Raw genomic sequence first — 13583 nt, 5'->3', positions numbered from 1 at the left:
ATGACGTCTCAAACTAATAACAGGAGCAATTTTCAGATCGCAATTTTTTGAAAAGATCGGGTGCCACAAAACGATTACAGCAAACGCCTAATATTTGATCGCTGTATTTCGTCAGGATATGTTTCAATTCGTTGACTGATAAAGGATTGTTTCTTTTGCTCTTGTGTGGGGTCACTGAATTATTCAGGAGCTCATGCCAGATTATTAGGTCCTTTCGTTGTTTCAATGGCGATTTTTCGAGCAGCTGTTGCAGATGGAGTCCAGCGCCGCTTCTGTGATTTAGGTTCAGACCTGATTTCGAATAAGTATGTCCTAGAATGCTGTACTGTTTGAGAAGAATGTAAGCGGTTCGTGTGACTGCTCCAAGTCTTATCCGATTCGTCGGCAACTACAACTGAAAAGAACTTATTAAACAGCAACGAATTGTTATTTAATAAGTTTATCACAACAATTGGGCTAGAGAAGTTTAAGACAACACAAAAGTTTTAGAAGTTTTAGAATTCCCATTATCATTGATATTACCAGATGATAGAGGCAACAAGTTTACATATAAAAACATAAACCGACAAATGTCGGAAGAATTGCTCTTGAACGACAGGCGAGGTAATTTAATTCAGGGGCTGTAGCCTAGATCAATTTTTCAAGGGTGCAAAAAAAACTTTCCCCCGCCGTGATTCAAACCACTGACCTCCCGAAACCTGGCCCCAATCACTTACAACTGCGCCATCAGAACCTTATTCTTAATATGCTGCGACGAATTTATATTAGCAACAAGTTTTACTTCGGAGTGAGAGCAATAGATATTACTCAAAAATGAAGAACCAAAGCGTGAAAAAGCCACTCGAGAATGTTCTAGAAGAAAAGCGCAAAATTGTCAAGCGAAAAATTTGCATCAAAAAAGACACACGTTTACAATAATTGCTATGAACTTCATTCAAGAGCAATTAAAAATGAGGTAATTAATTGTCTAGTAGAAAAGGGAAAATAAACTGATAGACTATTTGATTTACAACACAAGGACGCATCTTCAAACATATATAGAAGAAATGGTATAGAAGTGTATCTAACTCCTAATGGTATGAAAATAAAATGTAACACAAAGGATTTCACTAAAGGTTTCACTATGTTTGTTGCTAACAAATTGTCACTGTACAAGACATAAAAGAAAATTCGATAAAAAGTTTCCAGTGGATATTAATTAGACAAAAAAGAGATAATAGAAATAATAGAGTGGGAGTTATTAGAAACTTAACAAAAAGAGCATTAAAAGGTGATGTACAGAGTTCCAGAAAAGCTCATACTAATTGCGATAATGTTGAAGAAGAATTTCAAGCTAGTGAACTAGCCGCAGGCTCCACCCACTATTTGACATCAATACAGCTACGCTGATCAGAGACCATTATACAAAAAAGAAATATAGTCGGCAGATTTATTAGATAAATCATCTTTAAGGAGTTAATAGACAACTACAAACTATAAGTACTAACACTCATGGCTCTATTGACAAAGTACGATTGGGCTATACCTTTAAAAAATAAAAATGACATACCTATAACAAATGCTTTTAAAACAGAATTGTGTGGTCAATGGAATGGCTTCAAAAGTAGCGTACCAAACAAACTAGGGGTTGGTAGAGGTAGTGAGTTTTATAATAAATTCTTCCCATCTTTAATTAAACAAAGCTGAACATATAGTGACCTAAAAACTGAACATATAGTGACCTAAAAACTGTCTTCATTGGAAAATTTAACAGAACGCTCTTATATTCCCCTTAAATTACAACCCAATGTTTAAAAAACTACATTCAGTATAATACTATTCACATGTAACTAAGTAATTCATCACCCTTTTCATCTATTATAAACACACGGTGTCCTGTTTTTTCACCCCTATTCTTTTAACCCCCTATATTTTAACCCCGATTTTTTAACCCCTACATCATTTAACCCCTCAATTATTTAACCCCTATATTATTTCACCCCGATTTTAAGCTTCCTATAATTGAGGATAATTAAGCCTCAATTAATTCTATTTTAATTAATGGAGATTAAAATTGGGGTGAAATGACTGAGGTGTTCACCTCGATTTTAATCTGTAAATTCATGGATCATAATTGTCAGGGACATAGAGCTAACGACACAATAGTTTAATGCAAAACTATAACAATTAGCGAATTAGTTATCTCAACTAATCCTTAATGGGGCAATTAAGAGCAATTGAAAAGTGGATGGAACTCAAGAACATTTCTTGTTTTATTGCATTTTGAATTCAGCATGATAACTGCCGACTTTGAGTTTACTATTTCTTCAAAAAACAAAGAAATATTGGTTGTAGAAGGCCATGAGTTTTATGTTAAAAGATTAAATAAGTTTACCACTGCCTGGAATTGCTCAAAATATCAAAGTTACAATTGCCGCGTTTCCGCTTTAACACAAAATGACCAACTTATTCGCGTGAACGGTGAGCACAATCATAGTGCGTCGATTGGAAAGCCGGCCACACGGAAAGTTATAAAAGAGATTAAAGACCTGAGTGAAAGCCTAACACCCGCAGCAGCCGTCGCTTCCGCAATTTTACCAGTAAATGGCGTTCTTTCGACCCAGTATGCGTTGCCGTCAAAACCAAATTTAATACAAACCTCGCAGCGCTTGAGAAAGGTTATACAAACAGTGTCAATTCATGAGCCATCGGATCGAAAGCTCCAAGTTTTGGCTTGGGGATGGAACGTTTAAACTATCACCCAAAAACTTCTATCAAATATACACCCTTCATATATGTTCTCGGTATTGCCCCTGCTTGTTTATATGCCCTACTTCCCAACAAAACGGAAAAAACGTACAGCCGATTACTTGATGCCTTAGACACCTTTGCCCCAGATTGTAAGCCGGATAAGGTTCTGTTGGATTTTGAAATTGCCCCTATGAATGCCTTTCAAAAACATCATCCAGCTTCTATGTTGTCGGGCTGTTATTTCCATTTAACTCAAAATTTTGTTAGAAAAATTGGAGAACTTGGACTAAAAAAACTGGTGTCAGAAAATCGTGAAGTGGCCCTGGCGCTTAAAATGATCCTTGCTCTAGCTTTTGAAAAATATGAGCAAATAGAAAAATCTTTTGAATTGATTGTCGAGGAAATAACGAATGTGGCGGATCAGCAGAATTTAGATAGCTTCGTTATTGAGAAAATAGACGAGCTTTGTTTATATTTCCAAACAAATTATATCAAGTGTCCACTATTGAACCGTCCTGCCACATTCCCCCCACAAATATGGAATCAAAGAGACGCAGCCATTGAGGGAATTGCCAGAACAATCAATGCTGTTGAGGGCTGGCATTATGGGATACAAGCCTTATTTAGCGGATCCCACCCCGGAATTTGGAAACTTTTGACTAATTTACAAAAAGACGCCGCGGTGCAAAAATTAAACTGTTTGAATGCCTCATCCGGTCACAAATTCCCAAAGAAAAAGAAGTATGAGAATTTGAAAGGGAAAGTGCAAAACTTGATGAAAATTTACAGGACAGGGATGAAACTGATATTCATTTTTTCAGGGCTATTGCAAGTTTGACTTAGTTGTGTATTTATTGTGTATTTTATTGAGTTTGTTTTCGTGTTAATTTAAATTCGAAATCCATCTTAATATTTTTGAGTTGGCGCCCTCCTTGCGTCCTCACGGAGTTACGTCGAAGCTTCATATCGTGACTCATTAGGGAATTTGATCCCGGGCGTTAACCCTATGATGGGACCCCTAATTGGGAACACAGTTTTGCAACATTTAGATATGAAGCTTGCACAGCGTAGCTGCTAGCAAAAATATCAATCTGGATTTCATTGGAAATTCTGTTAAATACACGGTGGAATTTTGTTTTGAATTGCTATTTTATGCCTGCTCAGAAAGTAGGTTTTAAAATTTAGATTACATGCTTTCATTTGAAAAGTACCAGTTCTTCCGTCTTCTAGACTAGGACAGTTTTTGAACTTTCTTGATTCAAATCAAAGTGCAACATAAAAGAGGTCAGACTTGTCAAGTGTTCTTTTTCGATCAACGGCATTGTTCTAAAAAGCAGTCTCGTCATTATTCTTTGATTTGAAACAAACGCAAGATGTTCAATGCCGTACTCTTGAAGGTCAGTAGTTTTGTGTTATTTAAGTCCTTTGAACTTCAGCTTTGCTAATTGTTCTTTTGGATGCCGAAATAGATAAAAGATTTCGGTGTTAAACCGATTTCGGGGTGAATAAATTGCGGGGTTAAATGACTGAGGGGTGATTATATACGGGGTTAAATTATAGGGGGTTAAATAAATCGGGGTGAAAAGAAGTAGAACCAAACACACATCCTCTATAATGTTCTAAATTACCACGTGTTAAGGATTTAATAACACCAATATTTTAACCAATCACATTCATCTTTACAAAATAAACGTTCTTGAAAAAAAAAACAACTTTAGAAAATACAATCTTGCAAACACAATACTCATTTCTGAAAACAGATATACATGTTCCAGTTCCAATTTAAACAATCACGTGTACTGGTTGTTGTTCACAAAATTGTTCTTCAAAAAAATTGTTTCAATTGCAGTTTTTTAAATTCTGTGAAACTCTTAATTTTGCATACTTATGAGGTGCGGTAAAAAATTAAATAAGACCTATAAAGATACCACTAACATTATCGACAATTACATCATCCAAATAAAAGACTGATTTAAAATTTAACTGAATTTTGATCGCAATATGGAAAAAAGAATGAAGCTATGAGCAATGTTGATATTGAGAGGATTGGTGAGATGCTAGGCTTAATTGATATTGAAGTTGTAATGAGGAAGCAAACTCCTACAATTAAAAATGATAACTTTACCATATTATGATATTGACGGGCTTTCTAATGATACACCGCTCAAAAATCTCTACGATAAATATATCGATCGGGCAAAATTGACTGAACAAAAAAACCAGCTGAGCATATAGTTCGTCCCTCAAAAAAGCGGGATTGGAAAAAAAAGATGCAAAAACGAAACGGACAGAGAGGAGATGTTAAAAAAAGTTTTTTACAGTTGACTGCCCAACTTTTTACAGTTGACTGCCCTGCAATCAACTGCAGTAAGTACACGCAAGCAATTGAGTTCAGCTGTATAAAATTCAGAATAAGCGATTTAACAAAGAATAAAGCATTCAAGCGTTAAAATGAGTCCAAAAGCCAAATTGTTTAAAGATAAACGGATATACAAATATGCTTAATGACAAAGAGAACAGAACAGAAAAGTTTGCTACAAAACTCATTTGAGAGCAATTAAATAATGAAGGAGCAGGACAGATTTGGTCTAGAAATTCCATTAAAAGCTTTAATCATGTTGAAAATGGGCAAATTTATTATGATGATCAAACAAAACCTATAAAATTTTATTATAGGACGTTAAATCACGCGTATTCACATACTATTTTGGAAACCTGTGAGCACACAAGTATTGGGATGCTGATTATTCTACCGCAGGATTTCGAGTCACTTTATAAAAGACAATACCTCACTGTGGCTTCAGTTGACTCGCAACCAGCTCCAGCAATGAGCGGCTTATTCTGTTCGTGAGCTTTCTCGGCTGCAAATCGTACAAAATCGACTGCCTCTTCTTCCCTTAAGGACACATACTCCCCAGCACTTCCCAGTGTCACGTACCCATTAACTGCACACTCCTTCCACTTATCAAAGTTGTACGCTAAAAAAATCTGTTATTTTCTCTTACTATAAATTTCAGTCATAGCAAGCACAGGAATCATTTGAGCTGTTGGTAAAGAAAAGCTCTCTTAAAGACAAATTTATTGACTCCTTTTGCGCCCAAGAAAATAATTATGGGAGTTTGATAATAGATCGAACTATCTGGTTCCAGAACAAGCAACCCAGATCAGTTTGAACAGCTAGTCCAACCTTTTACTTGCTTTTTTGAAAAATGATTATAAATATGGGCCAAAAACGCGTAAATTAATTTATTTAAGTAAATTTAAGTACATGAATGAATGACAGCGCGCTTAGGCTGGACAAATTTTTGATCGGTAGCCTTTTTCACCGTTATTTTAAAAGCAATTGTTAGTACTATTCTTCAGTCAATTGAACAAACAAAAAAGTACGATAAGTATATTATTGAATTTAATTAGACCAAAACGCAATCAAAAGTTAAAAATCTAGATGTTGATCCGCCACCTCAGTTAAAAAACTGAGGTGGCGGATCAATTCCTGATGTACAATTCGACTCGATCATTATTGATCAAAACTCTTCCGTAAAAATTTTCAAATCGATTTGCATCATTTTTTACAATTTGGGAATTGATTTCAGTGTCTTGTGATTGCGGCCAAAACCAATGATATACGACTCGTTCTAAGGCAGTAATTATGCGTTAGAACCAGTAAGAATTTCACTAAGCATTTTTTTCAGACAAAACAAGAGATAGTAGACTGAAAACCGATTGATCAATTGCAGGGAAATTGACAGCTATGGAAAAGTACGGCAGCAGAAAGTTGAACAAAAGTCACCAGTTCTTAACTAGCGATTTCAGAAAGTCAAGAGAAATTGAAATTGGTCAGGTAACCTCCAACGCTTTGTGCTCAAGCAACTATCAAGGTGCTGGTTTTTTGTGGGTGCATCTCTTAATACAACTGCCCATGGCTTTCACCAGTTTATCTAACTTTTGAACTCGAAAACGCATATTGGTCGACAAAACTGAAACTACTCGAAGTATTGCGCAAACTAAAATCTGGAAACAACAATACCAAAGATAGCCGGTATATTATCGGAACATAACACCTCGAAATATACACCTGAGGCTTTAAGTTAAAAAAAAATTAAATGGATTCAGGGAGAAATATTACTCACCAAACAAATCGAAACGCTGATTTCAACTTCATTCTTACTTTCAAACCAAAATTAAAAACCATGAATGTCTTTGAATTAAAGTACCTTTATAAAAAATTTAGCTTGCGCCAGCTCTTATAAATTTCACTCCAAGAGTGTACACTTTCAATTTAGAAAATATTAACACATTTTTTATGCGTTCTAAAATGTGAAAGCGTAGACTCTGAGTGTAACTCTGACTCACTCACTCACTCACTCAACCCCCCCCCCCCAAAAAAAAAATTCACTCTCACTCTTACTTTCCCTCACTCACTCACTCTCACTCTCACTCTCTCTCTATTTGGAAAAACGTAAACTTGCGTCCCTATTACAAAAATGGTAGCAGATCGCCAATTAAGAATTACAGGCCAATTGCAATGCTCTGCGTAATTTCTATAGATTTTGAATGAACAGTTCACAAACAATTTGAGAAGACAGTCGAAAATAAGCTATGCACTGGGCAATATGGTTTTTGGCCAAGCATTCAACAGCTACTCAATTGTTACTATACTGCTATAACTTACATCAAGCTTCAGATGAGAATTCATTCCCGATACGTTTACTTGGATATTGATAAAGCATTTCAAACAATTAATTTCAAAATTGTTCTTCAGAAATTCGCTTTTTTGGGACTGAAAACTTTTTGAAGTTTTCTGCTTGATATCTGGTTAATCGACACCACAGAATAAAAATTAAGGTAGTTACTCAACTTTCTCACAAATCTAAAGATGGGGACCTCAAGGATCAATATTTGCTCTTTTTTCGGTGTACTTGAAAGATCTACAGGCAGAACACCCGATTATCAAACCTTTCCCATATGCCGATGATAAAAGGAGAGATTTCAAAACATTCAGAGCTTCAGTTTGACAAATAGAGCTATTGAATGGTCTGGTTTAGGCAAATTAAGTTTCAACTTTGACGAATTCAGCTTTCTCGAGCTCCTATTAAAATAACAAATGATTCATCTATAGAATTATTTGAAAAAGAGAATGCCATCGAAAATCAAAAACAAATCTTAGGCCTGAAATTAATTTTTACATCAACGTGATTCGGAATTTTCACTTCGATATGGCCATACAGATAATTTTCAGAAATAGAAACATCCAGAGCAACATGAAGAGCAAAACCCCGGACTAAAAAAATGTCAACTGGACATTATGGATAACCTAAATCTTCTCCGCACTCTTATGAGTCAAACTTCCGGAATCCAGGAGCTGTGTCTTCAACGGTCGTAAAGAGTACAAAGATCAAGCTTGAAATTGATAAATTGCGGATCAAACTTGGATGACAAGGAATACGTTGAGAATCTCATTCGCTATCGCCTACTCCAGTCAGTTACTTTGATTTTTAAACCTCATTCCAGTTAACAAGATTCTAATTAGTTAAACTTCTGCGAACACCTCAGCCGACTGATCAATAACTTCTGGATGTGCAAAGACAAGATCTAGCGAAATATTATTTAATGAAGCCAGATATACGTTTCGGAAAAGTTCCGAAGATCAATACGTTAACAGAGTAGCCCAATTCAATATTTTTTCGCCGTAAAAAATCAATACCAGCTTCAAATAGACAAGTTTCCTCCGGGATGGAAAGTTATGAATGTCATTTAAACGTGATTTTCCCCTAATCTGGGGACTAGCCAGCTGGTTGTAACTCTGTTTGTTTGAATTCATCATTACTATCATATGAGATAGAAACAGTTATTGGAAGGTTGCCCCAAAAAAAACCATTACCAGTAGGGTAATAAAGGCAGACAAGCACACATTCAACTACTGAGTTGAAGAAGTAGTAAAAAGTCCAACTCCGATATCTGGAGCGTTAACAATTGAATGCAACAAATATAGGTGTGATGCATTAAAAATAACCTCATGATTTTGGAAAAGAACTAGTGTTCGTACCAACTTAAAACAAAATTAAGACTTCCCTAAATTCTCTCTTTTTGGACATCATGTACTGAATATCCATTACAAAACAAGAAGAGGAGTTTGTTAAAATGAAAATGATTATATATGGACTTACCAAATCCATTACGGTATGCTAGTCTTCGGATTATAGTTTTGTTTGTTGGTTAAAGTTCAGTGGAGTTGAATTGGATATTCAAGATGAGCAAATTTTTAAAAAAATTGTACAGATGGTATAAGCGGTAGTATTTGTGGTAAAACTGAAGATAGATACGTTTCACGCTTGAGCGCAGGTAGATATGTTTGTAATAATAATAGGTCAATAAGGTTAATTGACGCCAATAATCTCTATGGTTATCCTTTAATGCAAAAGTTACGTAAGAATTTCAAATTTGTTAAGGTTACACTAGATGAAATATTAATTACAAGTGATGATTCTAATTATGGCTATTGGGTTATTCATAATTTTGAGTTTAGTGATGAATGTAAAGATAAGACCAGGAATTTCTCATTATTACCACTTAAGAGAAAAGCTGATAATAATGAATTAGGTTACAAGGAGAGAGGGTCATTGTAAAACTGAGAAACCAATTTTAGATCAATATGATAAATATGATTATGCTCTAGCTCATAGAATATTTAGGTTTGCTATTAAGTTGGGTACGAAGTTAACTAAAAAACTAAAGAGTAATTAGGTTCCACAAGATGATATAATTAGAGATTATATAATCAAATTAATACCAAGATGAGACTGAGGCTCAGGCTCAGGCTAGATATCCTTAAGTTGATGAAAAACTCATTGTTTGCTTAAAATTATGAGAATCATTAAAATATAATCAGAGTACGTTTTTAAATGGTGAAAAAATACTTAAAGAGTGGGAGTGAACCAACAGGTAAGAATGTCATTGAATAAAACCAAAACACTAGCTGAATTTGTAAAAAAGAAAATGAAAAGCCATATCTTGGTTCTTGTGTTTTAAATTTAAGTGACCTTCATATGTTCATATTCTTCTATGATGTAGTTCAACCTTCATTTAGAGATTTGAAATCGCATTATATTGATACTGATCTTTTATATTAACTTTAGATGAGGGTAAAATTAGTAGTGAACACTTTGATTTAAGTAATCTTGTTATTCCAGATAAGACTAATAACAAACTTCCTGGTAAAACTAAACCTGAAATTGGTTGAGGTCATAGAGGCGTTCGCAGTTTTGAAACAAAAAACAGTTTTAAAAGTGGTGTTAACAAGAAGAAAGGGATTAAGAAAGAAAAAGGTACACAATGGTTACTACTATGCATTGATAATGTTTGATATAGAGTGAGTTCTAACTGAACAAATAATACAAGAAAGATGATCAAATGGCTACAGCTAGTCAAAGATTCCTAAGAATTCCTATTTATTTACGAATGAATAACAAGCTTAAAAAGTAGTCCTGCTTCAGAAAAAGTAGGGGGCAAAAAATCAAAATAAGAATGCAAATATTAATTATATTGATATAAATGAATTGTATAATAACTTAAAACTTAAAATCGGTGGACCTACTTAGTTTTTTATTCTCCAGTGAGTTTCAGGTAAACCTTTAACTTCAACCTGGCGCTTGGCTTTAGATTTTGTTTTGAGTGTGACTTTTTAAAAAGGATTATATTGAACCGACTCTTGTATGATTATCTTGTATGATTAAAAAGTCATAATTTCATAAGTATAAAACTAATTCAATTTGTGTTAGTGGGAGACATTATTCTGTGAAGTAAAATGTTAAAAGGTGCATGTAAATAAGTAAATGAAATTAATCAATTATTGGATCTAATGCTACAATAGAAGCTGAAGGACTTGAAGAATTTTTCAAGAGTTAGTAAATCAGAAGTTAAATTCGGAAAGAAAGTGGCAAACAACCCAAGAGGGGCATCAAAAAATGCAAAAATGTTACAGCTACAGCAGCCAAAAATCCAAAACTAGCTTTAGCTCCAACTTGTGCTTTAATTAATGTTGCCACTACAGGACAAGATATTAAAAAAAAGGTAGAGGATTATAATTAGGTACAAAAAGAAGGTAGTTAATAATTAAAAATAAATGTTCAGCTGTAATAAAAAATCAACTTAATTAACAATTAACTGTAATCAACAATTAACTTTTATGTTTAATACTAAAATTGATGATTAAATCAAGATTTAATACTATTACTAAATATATTCAAGTTATTACCATATATTAAAGTTATTATTAATTTTCTTTGTTATCTAACACATTATCACTGATAGATTTACTATATAGTTGAGTAAATTTCTGACAAAACTATAGGTAAAATGTACATCTGAGAATCTTATAAATTTATTTCTTAATTTAAAAATAGGTCTTTGAAATTGAACCACACTGTTGCTGTAGCAAAAGCTGTTGGCATGGTATAAGATAATATAACTCATGAGACCCAGGTTATTGTTATTGTGATAAAACAATTTCTGTCACCTCTACAATGTTTTATGTCAGATTTTATGCCACCTAACTTTCTCTTACGCTAATTAGTTTCCTTTTCATATTAGTTTCTAATGTTTTTTTTAATTAAAATGGTTATTAAAATTATTATATGTTGAGGTCTAGTCATTTATTAGCTGTTCGGAGACATTTGAGTCAATTGCTCATTTTCAATAGTAACTCTCAATTTGTCATTATATATTTTTGATCAAAATCATATTGTACTTCTAAACGTGCTTCTTCCTTATTATCAACTAATTCAATTTCACGTATTATTGCAGTTCAAAGTTGAATTGTTGTCTTTCTTATGAATATATGTTCGTGTCTTAATCCTCTCCATCTATCAACACAAGCGTCACCTATTTAAATATTAGTAATTGTCCGATTAAACATGTTATTACCAAACTCTTGTTTTATTGCATTATATTATGAATAGTGTCACTGGCAAATTTATTACCAAACTGAATAAAACTGTTTTCAGTTTCTTTCAGTTAATTTATTAGCTAATGTGGGTAAATTACTTGAGTTAAGAGAAGCTTGATCAGATGTCTCATCAATAATTGAAGAGTTATTAAAATGAATAATGTTTTTTGAACTTTCTTCATTTTATCCTTTGCATATTTCATTCATAAATTTACCTAATGTATTAATATTATTTACTGATTATTGTTTTGTCTGGTTTAATCTGTTTCTTCATCTTTGCTGTAATTTATGATAAAAAAAATTTTCGAAGAAGTTACACTTTATTTAAACTTCATTTCTTAAACTTCATTATTATATTCATAGTCAAATTTAGTCTTTGGTAACTCTTGTTCATAATAATTACCTTCTATTATTTTTCCAATAAAATCTTGGCAGATCAGTTTTTAAAATTTGATTAATCTTAAATAAGTCTCTATTCCAAATTGAAGTACATTCCTTGGATAAGACTATGTTAGTCTGCATTTCTTACATAATCCCTAGCCTTTAGTTTGTGCTCACAGAGGTCTTCATTAATGCGGTATTTAACTTTCTGTGGATTATTAGAAGAATCAACAGATGTCATCTTAGTAGTACTATGAATGCTATCATATGTTAGAACAGCATTATTCAATAAATATACCCAATCACCATCTCCATTGATAAACATTGGGTTCTTAATTATGTGTAAAAAAAAGTTCTATTGAACCTCTTCACAAATACAGCTTTTAGGTCACTATAGATTAATAACTTATTTTAAGAATTATGCTCAATCTATAGTTATGCTCAATCTATCATTACTTTAATAACTTATTTTAGGAATTATGCTCAAAGTAATGATTTAAAAATTTTTACTAAAAACTCACTTTATCAACTCATAACTTTTCTGGAACTCTACCCTCTGATAGGAGGGACTTTACTTTGTCCATTTTTTCGCAATGGATATAGAAGCATCGGCAATAGATATTATACCTGTTTTATTTTTCATGGTAAAGACAATGCACACTTTGTAAAAATATCTATAACTGTTTATATAGATTTTTAAATGTTATTGTATCTACTTAAAGATGATTTGTCAATTAACTCTGCAAACTATGTTTCATCTTTGCATATCGGTATCATTCTTTCTCTTTAAAAAAACTTTGTTATTTGTGGACTAAATACTTCTTTAGCTAAGTGTTGTTGGCTTATTGTTGACATAGTTTTGCTCATCTTCGAAGAAGTTACAGTTATTTACCATATTTAAAAGTAAAGTTGTCTAGTCACTCTTGAGAAACAAATTGCATTGATGATAGTTGTTTAGATGTCTTTACCATCTCATCATGTAAATCATCAATCAAGTCCGGTAGTAGTATAGCAATTTGCAATATGCTTCAAGTCGACCAGACCAAAATCCTGATTTCATTCGAAATGAAAGTTTGTTTAAGTTTCAGCAGTCTCGCGTAGACTCTTGGTGCTATACGGACTGCTGAACCTTGAACAAATTTTCGTTTCAAAAGAAATCATAATTTTTGTCGACTTGACTTCTTGTAGGGGTCGGGGTCCGGAACCCCCACCTACAAGCAAATGGCAACTTGCGCTTAATGAAATCGTTACTGTAGAGAGATAAACCACTTCTGAGCCGTTTAGGAAAAATAGGAAAAAATTCATATTACATATAATAACGGCCACAAACTTGAAAAATTGTCAAAAAATTTTTCGAAAAATTTTCAAAGCTTTTTGAAGTCCTAAAATGGTCTGAAATGGATTTTTCACTATGAAAGAGCACTCAAAAATAATTTTTCGTGAACTTCTTTTTGTTCCACCCAGTAGGACAGGAAAAAACTCGTGTTCTGAAATGGTCTGAAATAAGTAAAAGAACAGTCAGTCAGAT

The 13583-nt window shown here is 33.3% G+C and overlaps 1 protein-coding gene across 1 annotated transcript in view; it reads right to left on the bottom strand.

Moving 5' to 3' along the window:
• The window catches only part of LOC142344699 (4-hydroxy-2-oxoglutarate aldolase, mitochondrial-like), a 36380-nt gene that overhangs the window by 16836 nt on the left and 5961 nt on the right, over positions 1-13583 (bottom strand). The window contains exon 2 of the mRNA XM_075396566.1: positions 5519-5708. Within this exon, the coding sequence (XP_075252681.1) occupies positions 5519-5708 (190 nt within the window). The remainder of the gene's footprint in view (positions 1-5518; positions 5709-13583) is intronic.

The sequence above is a fragment of the Convolutriloba macropyga genome, chromosome 8 (genome assembly GCF_964194025.1).
Source record: "Convolutriloba macropyga chromosome 8, txConMacr16.3, whole genome shotgun sequence".
NCBI lineage: Eukaryota > Metazoa > Xenacoelomorpha > Acoela > Convolutidae > Convolutriloba > Convolutriloba macropyga.
This window is presented reverse-complemented; position numbering and strand designations above follow the sequence as displayed.